Source organism: Buteo buteo, chromosome 1 (genome assembly GCF_964188355.1).
Source record: "Buteo buteo chromosome 1, bButBut1.hap1.1, whole genome shotgun sequence".
In the NCBI taxonomy this organism is placed as follows: Eukaryota; Metazoa; Chordata; class Aves; order Accipitriformes; family Accipitridae; genus Buteo; species Buteo buteo.
This window is the reverse complement of record NC_134171.1, coordinates 45,122,401-45,139,996: the sequence shown is the minus strand read 5'-3', so window position 1 is coordinate 45,139,996 and position 17,596 is coordinate 45,122,401. Positions and strand designations below refer to the sequence as shown.

The 17,596-nt window shown below is 39.0% G+C and overlaps 1 protein-coding gene across 4 annotated transcripts in view; it reads left to right on the top strand.

The window, feature by feature from the left end:
• Window positions 1-363: 363 nt before the first annotated feature.
• Window positions 364-17,596, top strand: part of TMA16 (translation machinery associated 16 homolog) — a 32,184-nt gene continuing 14,951 nt past the window's right edge. For 3 of the 4 annotated variants that reach the window (XR_012650544.1, XR_012650543.1, XM_075029057.1), the window contains exons 1-5: window positions 368-508; window positions 1,815-1,927; window positions 11,360-11,397; window positions 12,192-12,276; window positions 13,384-13,532. Coding sequence is in view for 2 of the 4 variants with exons in the window: in XM_075029057.1 (XP_074885158.1) it covers window positions 506-508; window positions 1,815-1,927; window positions 11,360-11,397; window positions 12,192-12,276; window positions 13,384-13,532 (388 nt within the window). In the remaining 2 variants the exon portion in view is untranslated. Of the gene's footprint in view, window positions 509-1,814; window positions 1,928-11,359; window positions 11,398-12,191; window positions 12,277-13,383; window positions 13,533-17,596 lie in introns of all 4 variants that reach the window. The other variant, XM_075029071.1, reaches the window with a different exon arrangement.

The following is a 17,596-nucleotide window of genomic DNA, read 5'->3' as shown; positions in this document are numbered from 1 at the left end:
GGAAAATATTTTTTCTTGTCCTTTTGCAGGTGTGAAGAGGGTTCCTAGGGAAGCGGGGCCGGAACGAACGCAGGGGGCTGACAGAAGAGAGCTATGGGCGCCTGAGAAGCAAGATGGAGTGAGGCCTGACGCCGGTGTCCCTGTTGAGCCTGTGACGCTCGGAGCTGGACAGTCGCAGACGATTTTCGGTAGGCCCACGCTCTGCCTGGTGACTTCTTAACACAAGCCTGCTTTAAGACGGCCGCGGGCCACCTCGACAGCCCGGCCCAACCCGCTCCTTTCTGCTCTTGCTCTGTTTGTTTTCGGGGGGGGGGGGGGGGAAACCGGCCACGCCGACAACGTGTAGCGCTGGGGGCTGCCGCTGGACCGGCTGGCACCCGGCATCGCCCCGCGGAACGCTCGCCCCGCGGAACGCTCGCCCCGCGGAACGCTCGCCCCGCGGAACGCTCGCCCCGCGGAACGCTCTGGCTGCTGCACCGCGGCGGCGGAAGGAGGGTCGGTCGCCATGGTGCGTGCGGCGGGGTGGCGGTGGGCATGGGGCTAGGGCTGCGGCAGCCTCTGCTGCTGCCGGCGGCGGGGGGCTCCTCACGGGGCGCTCCCGGCCCTTCCTTCCCTTCCCTTCCCGCCGGGAGCGGCCCCACCGCCGTTCCTGGACTCCGCGGCGGGTCCCGTGAAACGCGGCGAGGCGGCCGGGTGGGCCGTTAACGGCGGTAAACCGACCTCGCGTCTAAAAGCACCCCCCGACCCCCGCCGCTGGCCGGCCCCGGTGGAAGCGGGGAGCCCCGAGTGACCCTGCCCGTCGCAGGGGCGCGTTTGCGGCTGGGGAGGCTTGCGTCCCGGTAGGCCTGCCCGGCCGGGCCGCCGGCGGGCGGGCGAGGGCAGTGGGGCCGTTTCTGTGCCCGTAGCCGGCAGCGAGCACCTCCGGATTGACGGGGGGACGGAGTGAGGAGCGGGGTTAACGCGTGAAACTTGTGCGGGGTGCCTCCTGAGGTTCCTTTAGGTGTTCGGGATAATTTTATCTTTGTCTCTTCTTTTTTCGCAATCCCAAACAGGGGTGCCAGCACAGATTATGCGATGTACTGAAGTCTCCGTTTATTGATGGCTGTTCCCTGCATCACGTTTGCCCATTTAGCCTCCTTGCTTTCAGGTGTTTCTTTTGCACACAGTTAAAGACTTTAAAGAATTTAAATCGCCTCTTGTTTGAGAAGGCCTTCCGGTTTTTTTGTTCAAACACTTTTTCACCAAAAAGTAACATAAAAAAATACCGTAACACTAATTTAAATCAAGTTGTGAGTAGTATTCCCTCTCTGTGCTGCGTGAAGGGCTAGAGAAGGCAGGCCTCTGGCTGCTCCCTGGTGCGAGGCATCCTTGTGGTCTGCAGGGAGGGACAACAAAATCCTTTCTGTTTATGTTGTACAAATTACACATGACCTTTGTCAGAAAGCTAGGTGCAACAGTCAGGTAGAAGCTTGAACGGGGACATTTACTGCAAAGGTACAGAGAGGTAATCTCAGTTTCCTAGCTGCAGGGTTCTACAAAATAGGTATTTTGAGAGTAGTCACTATGTAAGATTTTTTTTTTACTGCATTTTCTGTGCTCCAGTAGTTTTGTTACAGCATGTACCATGTTCAAGTAGTTTTGTTTCTTACTGAGGAGGGTAAGATCTAACTGGTGGAACTGATAAGCTGCTACTCAGGGCTTCCTGAGATATTGATGCATGACCTTTTAAGTCTTTATCATGGTGTGTGCTCCTATCTTCCCTTTAATGTTTTACTTAACTTTAGTAGCGTATAACATCTTTGATTTCTTTTCAGCCAAAGTTACGAAAAACCCAAGGAGGGAAGCAAGAGAAAAAAGTTATCCATCCTTACAGCAGAAAAGCTGCGCAGCTTGCAAGGGAAGCACACAAACAGGAGAAGAAAGAAAAGTAAGTTGACTGTGCAAAATCTGTGCACAGGCCAAAGGATAGCATCACAGTAGGTTTTTTTTTGTTAGGGGGGAAGAGGGTGGTGGTGGAAGGGGACTGTTATGCTGATATAACCTTAGGATAGAAGAAAGACCTATATAACTTAGTACTGCTGGGCCATGTGAGCTGACAGGTTTGCATTCATGAAATCAGCTTATACAAAGTATGTAGTTCTGCTGCTTGATTTTTGGTATTGTCCTTACAGGTTAGGTTTCTTCTTATCACAACATTTTGCTTTTTATAGACTGAATGGCATGATGCTGGTGATTTCGCATGAAGCTTAATCACCTCATTTGACTTTACTCCAACATTTAATAAGAATCCTGCTTAGGGTCTAGCTTCTTGTGCTGAAGTGCTGAGTTTGTAGAAAAGAAAACCCAGAAACCTTCCTGCAGAGAGAGACTTCTGAGTAAAACTGAATAGTTAACTCCTCTTTGGTGATTTCCTGCTGTTCCATGGCAAGTTTGTTTTTCTGCTTTTAAGTTTTACCTCCCCCTTCCACAGAGGGAAAAGGTAGCTGGAGAGGACTGGCCTTTAGTTTCCATTCTGTCTCAGCTTGCTAGTTGATATGCTATGATTGTTTAGAAAGTTATTAAAGTGAACTTAAAGCATTTTCTCTCAAAGTACACTAGTATTTGGATGGATCATGTGAGCTGAGCCCAAATACTCATATGTCTGACAGTGTTAAATTGGGAACTCCTGGTACAGTTGAAATGTTCCTCAGAGACTGTGCAGTTTTATGGTTGGGGATGGATGTACAACCTTATCCACAGCAAAGTTGTAAGGTTGCTCTAACAGAAAGGGGCCCTTTACTAGCATAACTGTGTCATGTAGACTCAAGCAAAGCTGCTGCAAGAATTTACAAGTAGCATTTATTGAGGATCGGGCAGTTTCCTAATGTGCAAGAAGTTTTCCCTACTACTTCATGTTTTGTCTGTGCTCTCCAACTGCTGATTGTAAGTTTATTGTAGATTATTTTCCTAGTGCTAAATTGACTGCTTCATCCCTTAACTCTCTCATATTGCCTCATAACTGAGCACTTAATCACAAAGGATAACTGAATTACACTTGATATTTAGTGCTTACATCTATGACTTTGCCATAAAGAAAAACATGCATGAGAAAACTTACTGAGTGAAGGAGTGATGAACTGATTATTTATTGTGACATGGCGCACTCAATCAAATCTTTTAGTGATTGTCCCTGTGGGTAGAGTTATACTGATACAGACACCTGTGCTGACGGTTGCTTTTAGAGTGCTACTTTTGGTTCCTCTTGCAACATCAAGAAGTAAAAGCAAAGAACTCCCACTGGAATAGTATTCTCCCATTTAACTTGCTCTTAATTACTTTTCTTCATGGAGAAGGTTTTAAGGTATATGTTGAGAGATTGCACAGGGCAATCTATTCTGTTGCAGGTAAGAGAGTACCAAATGCATCGTTCGTTTTTCTGCTTAATGCAGGTCATCCTTGTCATGAAAAGGAATGAAAAGTTGCTGGCTTTCTACTGACTAGGCTTTGTAACTGAGGTGGTTAGATTTGGCAAGTCATAGTATGTAAGTAATGTTGCTTAATTCTAGCACAGGTGCTTTTTCTGATGAACAGCTGAAAAGTTTACTGCTTTAAGGATGTTCAGAGCAGTGTCAGGGTGTCTTGAGCTACTGGAGCCACCTTTGTGGCAGTGGATTCTTAGTTCACTGCTCACAATGCCAAGTGAAGTCTACAGAGCAAAGTATGGAATCAGAATTGTTTTAGGAGCCAAAGGCCACTTAGTAGTTTTGAGCACACAGGGTTCAGTAAACTGGAAATATTACTGACTTTCTAACTGATTCTCTAGAAAGATAAACTTGTAGTAAGCCATTGTAACACACCTTGTACTTTCTCGTATGATGATCTAGATGATCTTAACCCTTAAGTTTGGTTAAAAAAAAGTTCTAGGTCCCCCAATGACAGACAAGAAATTAAATTCTTTAATTCATTGGAAGTTTCCTTTCTTTTGGCACTTGTCACCAAATGTATCGATTTCGAGACTTGCTTATCTGAGAGTTGTTTCTAATGCCTAGTCTTTCCTATGTAGATTTCTGTCTGTGCTTGCCAGAGTATAAGAAGTCTCATAGCTCAGCACATGACAATACTAGTCATTTATCTGGACTAGCCCCCATGGCTGCAGTTTTACAGTTAATACATTGTGGAATGCAGCTCTCAGTTCAACCATGTTAATTTTTATTTTTTTTTACCTCACCAATAATTGCAGTACTAAAAACGTAGATTTGTTGGATTGAACAACAGTTAACTTCTCGGTAACCAGGTTACGCAAGGATGACTTGATGGTATATATTTAGGGAGTTTACTTCCTATGCCTTGCAAATAAAACCTTATCCTGACTAGCAGTAAATGTAGAACAATTGCTACAGTGTCTTCCTTCTATCTCCTAGCACCTGTTGCCACTGGCTGTTAGAGACAGCTAAATGCTCCTTGGCCTTTACTTGGGCTATAGTAGTTTCTCCTGTGCACAATGACAGGTTAATCCTCTACAAAAGCTTTTTTTTGGAGGATTTGAGTTTAGTTCAAATGCTTCTGCTAACACATATAACTCTACCATGTTACTTCAGCCTTTCTTTAAAAAGTTAATTTGCTTTATAAAGCAATTTTACATAAAAGAAACATTTATTTACAAATGAGTTTTTTACCTGTTTAAGAGACAGTGGTCTTTACAACAGTATGTTAGCCTTCCTGTTCCTTTCCTCTGAAATGCAGCAAAAGGAGCTAGCCATGGCAGCAGAATCCTTCCAAGTGAAACAAGCAGACCAACTTTTGCTGTCATGGGTTACCTGAGGAAAAAAAAGCACCGTTTTATGAAAAACGATTAAATATTGGCAGCCAAGCAGGCTAATAAAAGGTGAGCTTCAAGCAGCCTGATGAAAGAGCAGATGGTTTATCCTGAATTATTGTGGGGATCAGTGAAGCCTAATGCCTTCACAGAGCAAAAGTGGTTAATGGAGAGAAACTCAGTTTAAGGTTAGAGTATGTAGATAGCTATCCTTTCCCATAGGCTCTCTTTTGGATGTGGATAGTTATACTTTTTAGGCCTCACAAAGCACAGATGCTCCATAGTCTTATGAGGAGCGGCTGAGGGAGCTGGGTTGTTTAGTCTGGAGAAAAGGAGGCTGAGGGGAGACCTTATCGCTCTCTACAACTACCTGAAAGGAGGTTGTAGTGAGGTGGGCGCTGGTCTCTTCTATCAAGTAACTGGTGATAGGACAAGAGGAAATGGCCTCAAGTTGCACCAGTGAAGGTTTGGATTGGATATTAGGAAAAAATTTTTTACTGAAAGGGTTGTCAGGCATTGGAATAGGCTGCCCAGGGAAGTGGTTGAGTCTCCATCCCTGGAGGTATTCAAAAAATGCATAGACAAGGCACTTCAGGACATGGTTTAGCAGGCATGGTTGATGGTTGGACTCGATGATCTTAAAGGTCTTTTCCAACCTAAATGATTCTATGATTCTATAGAGAGAAACCCAGTTTAAGATTAGAGGATGTAGATGGGTATCCATTTCTTTAGGCTCTGTTTCTTGATTTCTGCCTTTTCTTTTCCAAGCTCCCTTACTATTTCAAGTGTGAGGCCTCTACGCTGATGGTAAAAGATGTAACCCTTCATTTTGCATAGGGAAGCTGTTCCACCATAACTAGTGTGTCAGTCTGGACCATCTAAACCATATTGTGATAGCAAAATGATCTATCTATAAATAAGACTTCTACATCTTGCGGTTCTGGATCCTAAACAATTAACTAGCATTGTTCACAGATCTGCACTTTGTACATCACTTCTGTTGTGGTGTTCTAAAAATAATTTGCATTAAAAACATCCTCCAGTTGTCTGTATTCTATTTTCTGTGCTGTCTTGGCTTGAAGAGCAAATTAACTTGAAATACATTAATAATGTTGTTTTCTTTTCTTCCCTAGTGTCTTTAAAAGACTTGTTAAGGGTTCTGATTTCTTTTGGATCTCTATTGTCTCAATGATCAGCTTGTTAAATCTTAAGATTTTTTTTTTTTTTTAAATACTGGGAGTTAAGCATGTGTTTAAAAACAGTCAGTTTAGCCACTAACCAGTCTTTTTAGTGTAATTACTTAGCTTTCAGTTTCTTTACTATAATGGCAGGGTTTGGGTTAATTTTGCAGGGCTCTGAAAAAGGCAAGATAAATTTCTGATGCTGTGGATGGAGGAAAGCTTTTCACTCCTACACTCAGGAAAAAGAAGTAGCCCACACTGATTTTGTTCTTCCTCATTGCTTTTGCAGATCTATTAAATGTCTTCTTTTGGTGGCAGCTGATACTAAATAAATGCTCTGGCATTGTTGCTTTCAAATTTGTGACTTAACTGCAGTAAGCTTACTGAAGACTTTTTCACTGGAAAATGACTTACTGAAGTTGAAATATTTACACAAACAATTTCCAAATTACTCCTATTTAATGACAGCCCTGTTCTCTGGTTGGAAGGTTAATACATCCTTTGGTGGTTGTCGTGGTTTCTGCCCAGCCGGTAACAAAGAACCACGCGGCCGCTCGCTCACTCCTCCCGCCCCCCTCCGGTGGGATGGGGAGGAGACGGAGGAGAGAAAAGAAAAAAATCCTGGAACCTCGAGGGTTGAGATAAAGGCAGTTTACTGGGACAACACAAAGGAATTACAACAACAACAACGGTACTAATGAACGAGTATACAAAAAGAGTGATGCACAGTTGAACTGCTCACCACCCGGCACCCAACCCTCCGCCACTTCCCCCGCCGAGAGCTTCCCCCCCCCCCCCCCCCCCGCCCGCTCACCGTTTATATACTGAGCATGATGTCACATGGTATGGAATAGCTCCTTGGCTAGTTCAGGTCAGCTGTCCCGGCTGTGGCCCCCACCTCCCAGGTTCCTCTAAAAATTAACTCTATCCCAGCTGAACCCAGGATGGTGGGAAATAGGAGAAGCTGCCTCATAATCTCCATAGTATTTTCTTTCTTAATCCCATTTACAAATCTGGTACTTTTTTGACTATGCTTCTTATTGTATAGAAATTAGTTGTCTTAAATGTGGGGAAGGCCCAAAACTGGAGGCAGTATTCTCAATATGATCTCACCAGCCCTGAGTAAAGGGGATAATTTCTCTGTACAGGCTAATGCACTTCTGCAGCATGGAAAAACTGGATCAGAGACAGTCAATGAATCTAGGAAGTTCATACAGTTCATCTGTATTATTTTAATTAAGCTGTGGATTTACTTGCCAGAAGATGTTGTAATTATGGTTGGCTAAATTTGTGCAGTAATACTTTTTGAACATACGTACATTTTACCTGTTGATTACTATTCAATACAAAAGCATTACCTTGGGTGTAGGAAGCCCTTGAAGGGCATGTTACTGGAAGGTGAGAATGTCTTTTGTAGAAGTGTCAGTAAATGTTTGCTTTGGTTTTGTGTGGTTTGTTTCTTTTGTTTTTGTTTCCTTTGGTAGTTGGCTGGAGACAGGATTCAGGACTAGAGACAGTTTAGGCTTCTGTTTACTTTTAAACTTTTCTATATGATAGAGGAAGAGAAATAACTACTGTGAACATTCCTGTTTATGTTAAACAGGAAAGGAAATTGCATTTAGTTATTAAGATGCATATTCAAGTATCTTTTGCCCAAACAAGGTAATAAAAAAGGGAAGACATTACCCACAAGGAATTTCAATACTTAATGCAGCACTGGGAAAAAGGAGGGAGAAATTCTGCTCTGAGTTGCAGAAGTCTTTTATAGCCTCCATTGTCCAGATACTCTTCAATGCAAGCACTCTCAATGAAATATGGCAGTAATAAGAAGTTTATTGTCCAGAAACTCTGGCTGCACAACAAAAGACCAATCTTGACCATAATAAGAGGAGACAGACCAGTTGGTTTTAGAAAATTGGCTACAGTCTTAAGTCATCTTGTTCGCTTGAATCACACCGTTTTCTTGCCTGCATCCCTCTTCTCAGTTCTCCTCAAGGTCTGATGAACAGCAACAAATTCCAGTGTATTGCTATCAATGTATTCTCTCTTAATCTACATGTGAATTCTTATTCCTATAGGCAACTTGTTTATTCTGTTAAATAATTACAAAGATGTTTTAATGTGACAGCAATAGCTGGTTCACTGGCGCCATTAGAACACTGCTTTTTCTACACTTTAGGAAACCAGACCATAATGGGATGTTCCTGGAACTTCTCTTAGTAGATGTACCAACACCAATCATGTTTTGTTTGCAACAGCTGAAATCTCTGTCTGGTTTTGGTAGCTAAAGCTGATCTAGCACTGGATTTTTTTTTTTCCTGTTGTTTTTCCTCCTGAGTCAACATATACCCTTTCTATTGTGCATATATTGTAAATTTTTTAGGAGTCTGTGCGTTTTCATTACAAATATACAGATCTAATACTGTTGTGCTCTGAGATACGAGCGCTAAGGAGTTTTTACAGGATTTCTTGATCTGGCACGAAGCAACCCCTTAGGAGTGAGCAGTAACCTTAAAATATCTCCTTGTGGAGCTCTTTGTTTCTCCTTAGCTTTTCTGTTGTCTAGCCTTTTAATCTTTCTCGAGCCACTATGCTTCTACTTGTGCTGTTTGCAGCAGCGATGCTTTGAATTGTGCTTTTGCAGATTCTTTATGTGGAACTGAAAAAAATGTTAGCTCTTAAGATTATTTGGTTTGCTTACAGAAATAAAAAATGAACTGAAAACAAATCAGAATTTTTAATTCTTATAGAGTGGTTTTCATATGGAAGTATCCTAAAATGCTTAACCAAGCCACTAATTGGTGCATAAGCTAACAAAAATGGACATGTGTAGGGAGAAATATGGAAGGTATTCAGCAACCTGAAACAAGAAACAAGGAAATATGTCCTGTCAACCATGAATTATTTTTTTTCTTAATGAAGGAGCCTATCTTAGTTCTCAGAGCCATAGATGGCATTTGTGTGTGTAGACATTATGGGGAAAAATACTGAATTGGTAGACTGATTTGACAGATATTTATTCGTTGCTAGTATTTAGCGTAGGACAGTTGAATACAATATCAGAACTAAAGAGGTGTTGATGGAGCATGAAGGCTTTAACCTTTTTAAGTACCTAGTAAACATCAAGAAAACCACTTATCATCCTTATCAATAATTGGTGCCTAAGCAGATGATTTCTGGGAGGTGGGTGGAAGAGAAAATCATTAAGCAACAGCCTGCCACAAGACTGTATCCATGTCCATGTCCTTACCCTCTCTTTCTGTTGGGCAAAAGATGTTACTCCTTGTGTGGAAGGAGATAAGAGGAACTTTCTTTGACTTAACGTAATTGATTAGCCTCCCCGCTAATACTATTGTCTTCTAGCAGTCACTGAGGTGAGGTTTTTATGAAAACTACAATAAGGCAACATCTGATCCTATCATTCATTATCTTTCATATTCAGATAAGTTGTGTACACTTAAGAGATATAAGGTTTTTCTTCCAGAAGAAAATCCTGGTTATGTATTTCATTGCCTTGATAAATGAATGATTTAGTGACCCTTGCAGTTGCAAATGGTAATTTGTAGTGTTTTAAAGCATAGATACATGACATGATTTATGATTCTAATCTGGCAGCTTTTCTAGATGGTGTCGTAGTTTTCTCTGTGGCAACGCTTTGCAGATGTGCTCTGCTGGCTGTGTTGCCATGCAAGGTTCACAGTAGGGACTGCTGGTGTGGAGTTCCACCGTGTGGAATGTGTTCTTTTCTTGGTCGCTATTACTGTTCAAAACTCCCTGCTGTAAGCCCTCTGTAGCCTACCTACCACAGTTTTTATTGCAGGCATCTTCTATAGCTGAGTTTTAAAGCTGACTTCTAATCTAACTCCTTTTTCCTTTTTTTTTTTTTTTTTTTTTAAATAATCTTATCCAGGTCTATCCTTTAACCCACCAGAACAAGAGTCATTTTTGTTTTAACACTAAAATCTTTGATTAATCAACCAGCTTGGATTTTTTTTGGCAGGTATGATAGAACTCACACCCCATGCTTGACCTCTGTAGACTCTTGCATTAAAAATGCTTATCCCAGGTGCTGGGGTATCTACAGAAGTAAAAAGGCTTTTCTTGAATGCGTTAGTGGAATTCTTGGTAGCCCGCACATGCTGTGCATTTGCTTTTATGTGGCTTTTAGATGGTCTCCAGAGGATGAAGTACTTCTTGAAAAAGCTAATCTTTATTTTAATAATGTAGGTTTGTGGACAAGTGACACAAGTATGTTTGTCTCTGGAAAGTAGGGCTTTCTCTTTTGACCTGAATTTTTGTGACAGGTGACACAGACTTCTGTGCTCTGAGTTACTTCAGTTAAGTCTAAAATGGTCATTAAATTCTACAGAGTACCAGGAATTTAATGAAGGAGCACATTAGCTTTGAACTGTGTTGAATTTTGGCATTATTTGTCAATGATATCCTTTTATGATTTTCTTTATCCTTTATCAATTTTCTTATTAAATAATTTTTTAAAAGTCAATTTTATCAGAGGTTCTTGGATATATACACTGAACATGCATGGCTAAGATATTTTTTCCAGTGACAAATTTTATACTTATCCCAACAACGTATTATTTTCCTTTCTGGAAATGAAGTGACATTCAGCACCATTCACTGCTGCAGACTGAATCTGGGCACTTGAGGACAAAAATGTGTGAGGCACAGTATTACTTGTTAGAAAATGTGTGTTCTCTAAGAATTGCTTAATAGGACTGTGATTAATCCCAAACTGAATTGTGTACACACGTCCCATAGAGTGCAGAAGGCTTCAAGTATCTTGCCAGAGGTTGAGGTGGAGTTAAAAATACTTTGAGATGGACTTTTTTCATCTTTTTTTGTAAAGTTGTTAATTTTGGTTTCTTAACACATTAACTTTTAGTGTTGGCTAAGCATAAACTTTAATTATTAGAAGTTTATTAGATACTAGAATGGTATTTTTCCCATTGTATGCTTGGATTTGCAAGGATGCACTGTGGTGAAATCTTTTGTTCTTAATCTCCAAACTCAATAAACATAGCAGCAGAATATTAGAAATACTTGATGAAATTATTACAAGGTCTTCCATGAAATTCCTTTTGCTGTGCTCTAAGAAAAGTGTTGTGTCCTAATTTCTTCCAAGAAACTGCTTAACTTAATAGGTAAACTGGACAAATTTCAGGTAGTAGTTTTACCAAAAGTAGAATTTTTAGATGAAGTGGAATAAGTTTTACGTGTTCTGAATTTGGGAACTACTTCTACTTGAAATTTTACCTTGACTTTCATGGTGACTCCAAAAAAATGATTTTTGGAGAAAGAAAATGAAGATAATTATTTGTATGGTACTCCTTCCTGGCTAACATACCTGTTTTTTCTTTGCTAGGTTGAAGACTGACAAAGCTTTGCGTTTGAGTATCATTGGTGAGCAGAAATGTCTATTACTGCATACAGTATTCAACTTTTTCGCATAGATTTTAAGTTTTACCAATTTTATAGCTACAACAGTTAGAGTTTCTTTCTCTATAATCTGACTCTGTAATCTTAAAATAGACTATTGAAATGCTAAATTACCCGACATGTTCACTCAAGTAGTATATATGGGATTGAAGTTGGGGCTGAGTATAGCCTAATCTTTAGTCAGTGTACATGACAACAGGGCAATATAGACCAAATGTCTGTTTTGTACATTTGTACATGTAATTATTATACTTGTCTCCATGCTTTTTTTTAATTGCTTGTAAAAGAGGATTATATATGTAGGTTAACAGACACATTATGCTAGCAAGTAAATTCAAAACTTTGAGACACAACCTGGAATATTTTTCTTTTTCATATGACACTGCACCTTTTCAATTTAATCTGTTTAAAAATTGTGATGATCAGAACTCTTGCTCAGCCATTGTGTTATTTTTTCCCCTTGGGGCATTCCTCAGTTTCCATCTTAAGGAATTGATGCAGTGATACTTTAAACACTGATTTCCAGTAAAGCAAAGTGTAATGTCTTTTTTCCTTAAGGAAGATACAAAATACATCTGAAATGATGTGAGAATGTTTCTATTACAGCTGCTTTCATACCTGGTACACACATCAGTGAGTCTATGATGCCATTCAAAATCTTGAAAAATGGGGGGTTATTTCAAAAACTTTTAAGAACTTTAATCTGTGTTGGTGCTACAGTGGAGATGTAATCATTGATGTTAAGTTTTTTGTTGTAGGAGAAAAATTGCAATGGTTTCAAAGTCACCTTGACCCCAATAAAATTGAGTACACAAAGAAGGAAGCTGGCGAACTAATTGAAAAGTAAGACTGGTGCTAAAAACAGGATTAAAAACCTTTATTTATATTTTAAAATAATGTTCTGAAATAAGATCTGTAAAGTGATGATGACTCAGAGGAGGACTTTTTATATATTACTATTAATAATATGAAGTAGTTGATTTTGTTGCAACTGAGGTTAATTATAGATTGAGAGATGTATATGTTCACACTAGAATTACTGAAGTAAGTCATGTGTTACTGTTTGGTTTTTTTATTATTTAAGTATATCTCTGCTTTTGTAGTGTGTGGAGGACTCTAAATGATTTGGACAGTAGTAATGGCATGAATTTGCTAGTTGGGTTATTCAGTGACACTTAAGTGCACAGATTTCATTCTACTTACTCCTTTATTATTTCATTTTCTTTGCTGAGAAAATTAAACAGTACTCAGGTGGGTCAATTTTTAGGGCAGGAAGTACCAAAATTGAATCTGCTAAGAAGAAACTCAGTTATTTCTGTGCTGCTAGATGTGTGTACCTGTAGCTTGTCACCATTTTTTACCTGCTAGCTAGATAACATAATATATATGTATTCTTACACAGGCGTATTATATCAGTTTCCTTTGAGAAGCTCTGACATATTTCCAACGCTGTTCCTGAAACCTGTAAACTGCTAATCAATGCTAGTGATACTGTAAAGGCAATAAAAGCTTACTTTTTGGATTTGGGTTGGACGTTTGCGAGATGATGTAGAACACATGCCAAAGAAGAACTTTACTTTAAAAATTATTATTGAGGTGGTGAAATTCAGTAATTAAAAATTAGGAATACTTAGATTTAACTTGTCTTCCAGAGCAGGTGAATTATAATAATGTGGGAGTTTTGTTTTATGCAAACATAGGGTTTTTTTTAAAAAAAGGGCAAATAAAAAAACCCTAATCCTTCTGGAAGCCACAGATGGATCAAATGAAGTTCTAAATGGAGATTCCACTTCGAAGATTAAACTAATAGTTCAAATCTAAGAAACATCTCTGACTAATTTAGAAAATAAATACATTTAGTAAAATAACTTCTTAGATTATCAAAGTAATTCTGTTTTGCAAAAGTTTTGCATGACTGCATCTAGCATAAATGCATTTTATTTCTTTCAGTTATATGTGTCGATTCAATGCTGAATTGGAGCAGATTGAATTACAAAACAGTATTAAAGGTAGACAAGGAAGACAGCATGGTTCACGGGAAACTGTCATCAAGCAGACCATAGAACGTGAAAGACAACTCTATGAAGGCTATGGAATAGGTATGTAAAAGCATTAGAAATAATCCTGTGGTCACACCTTCTCCTGCTCACAAGGCTAGGATCTAAGTCAAATTTCTAGGCATTTTCTTTATTTTTCTCTTTAAAGGAATTAACTAACTGCTAGGTATTTATGCCTTGCAGAAGAGTTTGGGAGGAGGGGCAGGGTGAAGAAAGGGAGAAAAAAGATGTTGGAGATCTGACTCATATATTTCTGCTTTACTGCTTTGCTTTTGTGTATCTTTGCTAGTACTGCCTCTTTAGTGCAGGCATATATAACATATTTTTGAAACTAAAGTGAGATTTAATGCATCTGTCTCAAATACAAATTCTGTTCAGCAGCTTACTTGGACCCTCATTATATACAGAGTATTTTTTATTTTAAAAGTGCTTTTGAGTGTGTGTGCATGTTCTGACATGCATTGGCATGAAGACTTTGTTTGTTCATGTTGGGAATAACCAGCATCACTTTCTCTACAAATTAATTACTTTTTTTATCTGGGCTTCGTTACGTGGACTTGTGCCAATGAAGCCTTTATAGACAGCTTTCTCTAACATTCTTTCGGTAATATACAAACTTACTGTTGGGGATAAACCTGTGGCCTGATTTGCCCCTTTCCGCTGAGGTGGACCAGTGTCATGAGGAACTTCAGCGAGCTTCATATCATGAGAGAGTGGGCTTTAGGGTTCATGAACTTAAAGAGAACCAAAGCCTCCAAACTCATGAGCCTAAAACATCTTCAGAAAGAGTCCTTTCATTCCACTGAGGTTGAGATGTGTTTCACGTGGGAGAATGGTTGCAGCAGAAATTGTAGTACTGATGTATTTCCAAAATTTGAGTATTTCTGGAGTTTTCCTGTTAAAATTTAGGTATTCCAGGAAGAAATCTGGGGCTATTGTGACACATCTACTCTACAGGCTCTATTCTACAGGTATAAATGATAACCCACAAGTAGAAAAACACATTTTCCTCTTGTTCTTATCAGGCAGAGGAGTTACACTCCTTTCTTTTGACTTACTGGAGATGGTGGTGGAGGGAGTGTAAGTGCTCTCTGTGTGTGTGAAGGCCCTAACATTTAACATCTTAATAATCAAAAAACCACAAAACCTCCAAAGATTTAAAATTAAAAATCTTGTAGATAAGAGCCTAGTTGAAAGCACTTTGAGTTTTTAAACTTTCACCTTGGCAATTATCATAAGTTTGAGTAAAATCATAATGCCAGATACTCTCATTGATTTTTTTATTACCATTTATCTTCCTTTGGGGTAGCCATCTATGCCAGCAGATTATCTAGTGAAATCTTCTGAGGAACAGTCATGTGTGAAAACCACAACACAAACATTAGAGCTGAAAATTGCCTAGTAAGGTGTATAGTCTTCTTTAAGAAGAAACACTTAAACTCTTTTTGAAAGTATTTTCTGTTTTTAGAGGTAGTACACAGATGCAAGCTACATGTGAGAGAGAGACTGAAAATTTGATAGCTGGAACTAGGCTGAAGAGAAGCAGCAGTAATCTGGTGAAATAAGGGAGAAAGACAAAGGGATAATGAAAGTGCAAAAAGTAAAGAGTTGTTCTGAGGAGAGTCAAGTACAAAATAGTAGTGAAATTTATGTATTTTGCTTTAACAAGTAAGTATGTTGGGGTTGAGTGATGAACTTGGCTTTAATGGTAAAGTATTATTCAGATGCAATCAGTCGTTCTACCAGTGAAAGTATGTCATGGAAGACATGAAAAATATACATTGTTCTGTGGTCAGGATACAAAGCACAGCAGGGGTTGGGTTGTGTGTCATACTCCCCTTTCCCCTGATTTATATTGTACCAATAAAGAAAATGAATGGCTTGAAAATGTTGCCAGTGTTACTTAGTACTTTCACAACCTGCAGTGTCAGAGGAGTTCAGGAATATATGTATGACTTCATGCGTAATCTTTGATTTCTTAGAAGAGGGGGGTAAAAAAAGTCACAGGAAAATAGGTACTATGAAAGTCATCAAATAGCTCAGTTGTAGAAAATCTCATTTTTGGTTTTGCTTTTAAATTTTAGTTCTTCCTTTTTTCCTTACTGCTTTGCGGAAAGCTGACAGAGAAAAGCAATAGGACTAGATAGAAAGATGTCAGATGCACAAGCACAACGTAAAAATACAGAAAAATTGTAAGCAAAATTTGAGGTTATTATAGTATTAGTAAGTAAAGCATTCAGAGAGCGTGGTGCAACTTCACATATTAAATACACTCTCAAATCATTCATTATTTGTTATCACAGCTGCTGCAGGTTTTGCTCTCTGTCTAGGACAGTATTCATTCAGAGAAAATAGTTGCTGCTAAATACTGTAATTAGAGATTGGGGATAAATGGAAATCAGCTGGAAACTGTGCTTTTATGCTCTAGCTCATTATTATCCCTGGAAACTGTAGTGAGTGGAGCTTTTAAAACTGACTTAGTATTTGTTGGGGTTTTTTTCCTTCTATTCTTGAACTCAGTTATTTCTTGTATGCATGTGCATTTGCTATGGAGAGACTACATGACACATTGTTTACATTTAGGAAAATCTCCTAGAATTTGATGCCATATATATATCTATATGTCAGATATATGTAAATGAAAAATTAATTTTTCTTTACTGGCTGTTTACAAAAGTGGTAGATATCCAAAAGCATAGTAAATTTTAGTCTTTTTTTAAAAAACAGTACCTATACAGGCAACATTCAGTCTATCTGAGGTTGTTGAGTTTTGGTAGCAGCTTCTTGTCACTTCCTTACTCCTTAAATATATCGACATTAATTTTACTGCAGTTTTCTTCCTGATGTTGTCATTTGTGTGTGTTTGTTTTTTTAATCTGGTCTCACATGTTTATAGTAAAGCTATTGAAAGGGAATCCTAGATATTTACAGGATATGTCCTTGGAACTCAGAGTTAGCATGCTTTCAGTTGAAAAGCATTGTAATTATTTCATCTGAACATCATACATTTTTGATAATTTGCTTCTAATTACCTTGCATGTTCTCTCTGAAGTGTAATGTTAATCTTGGGGAAAATGGCCTTTAAAGCTAAACACACCAGTTTTATTAGTTAATTTTTGAAACTTCAGGTCATAAGGAAGTTGATTTAATTCAGATGAAAGTTGTATCATTTACATGTATCTACTAGTGTAACTACTGTACTGTTCGTTAGCTGCTGTTTTCTGTAACGATCATTATTGTGTAACTGAATGGTTCTTTGTCTAAAGAGCATCTACAGTTCCTAACATCCTTTTCCTTTTTTAAATTCAGGCTGCAATATCATCCTTTGACCTGATTTGGGTGTTTCTCTGTATGACAGTTCTAATGGATGTGATATATATGCAGCCTATATTCTGTGCAGAGTGCTGACAGAGCAGTGACATTTCAGTCCTTGTGAGATTTAGGTAAATCTCTTGGGCAAATCTTTGCTTTGGGAGAGAGAAATGGTTACTGCTATGAAGAACAATAATATTTTTATTAACAGCATACTTCTGGAAGAAAATAAAACGCCTCAGCAGACTGTCACAGAGCATTCGGTTAAAAAATAGTGCTGTGGGATACAGCTGTGGAAGGGCACTCCAACACCAGGATTGGCTCCTCTATCGCCTTTTTCTCTAGTTACACTTTAGAACCCCTCCAGTTTAAGTTTGTGCACAGAGGCAGGATCGGTTAGACCTACAGTTGACAGAAGCTTTTTAATTCTGATGCCCATAAGAACTTTGATGTAATTTGGTCCAGTGCTGCTCCATCCAAACAGTTGGAAAGGTGCTGACTTTACAGTATTTTATGCAAGTTCTGTGTTATAAATTAAGCTCAGTCACTTTGTCTTTTTCCTTGTTATGAAGTGGTGTTAAGCACTAACATCTTTGTGACAAAGTTTGAGACCTAACATGCTGTTTGTTCTTCCTCAGAAGAAAGATACAGAAATAAAATTATCTTAAAGGGCCAGAAACATGAAAAAATGCTTACTGAAATTTCTTCACTGCTGCGTCACTATAACACACAAGTGGCTGAATACTTCATCTTAGAAATGCCAGACAATATCTGCTCCCCAAAATACTGTCCTC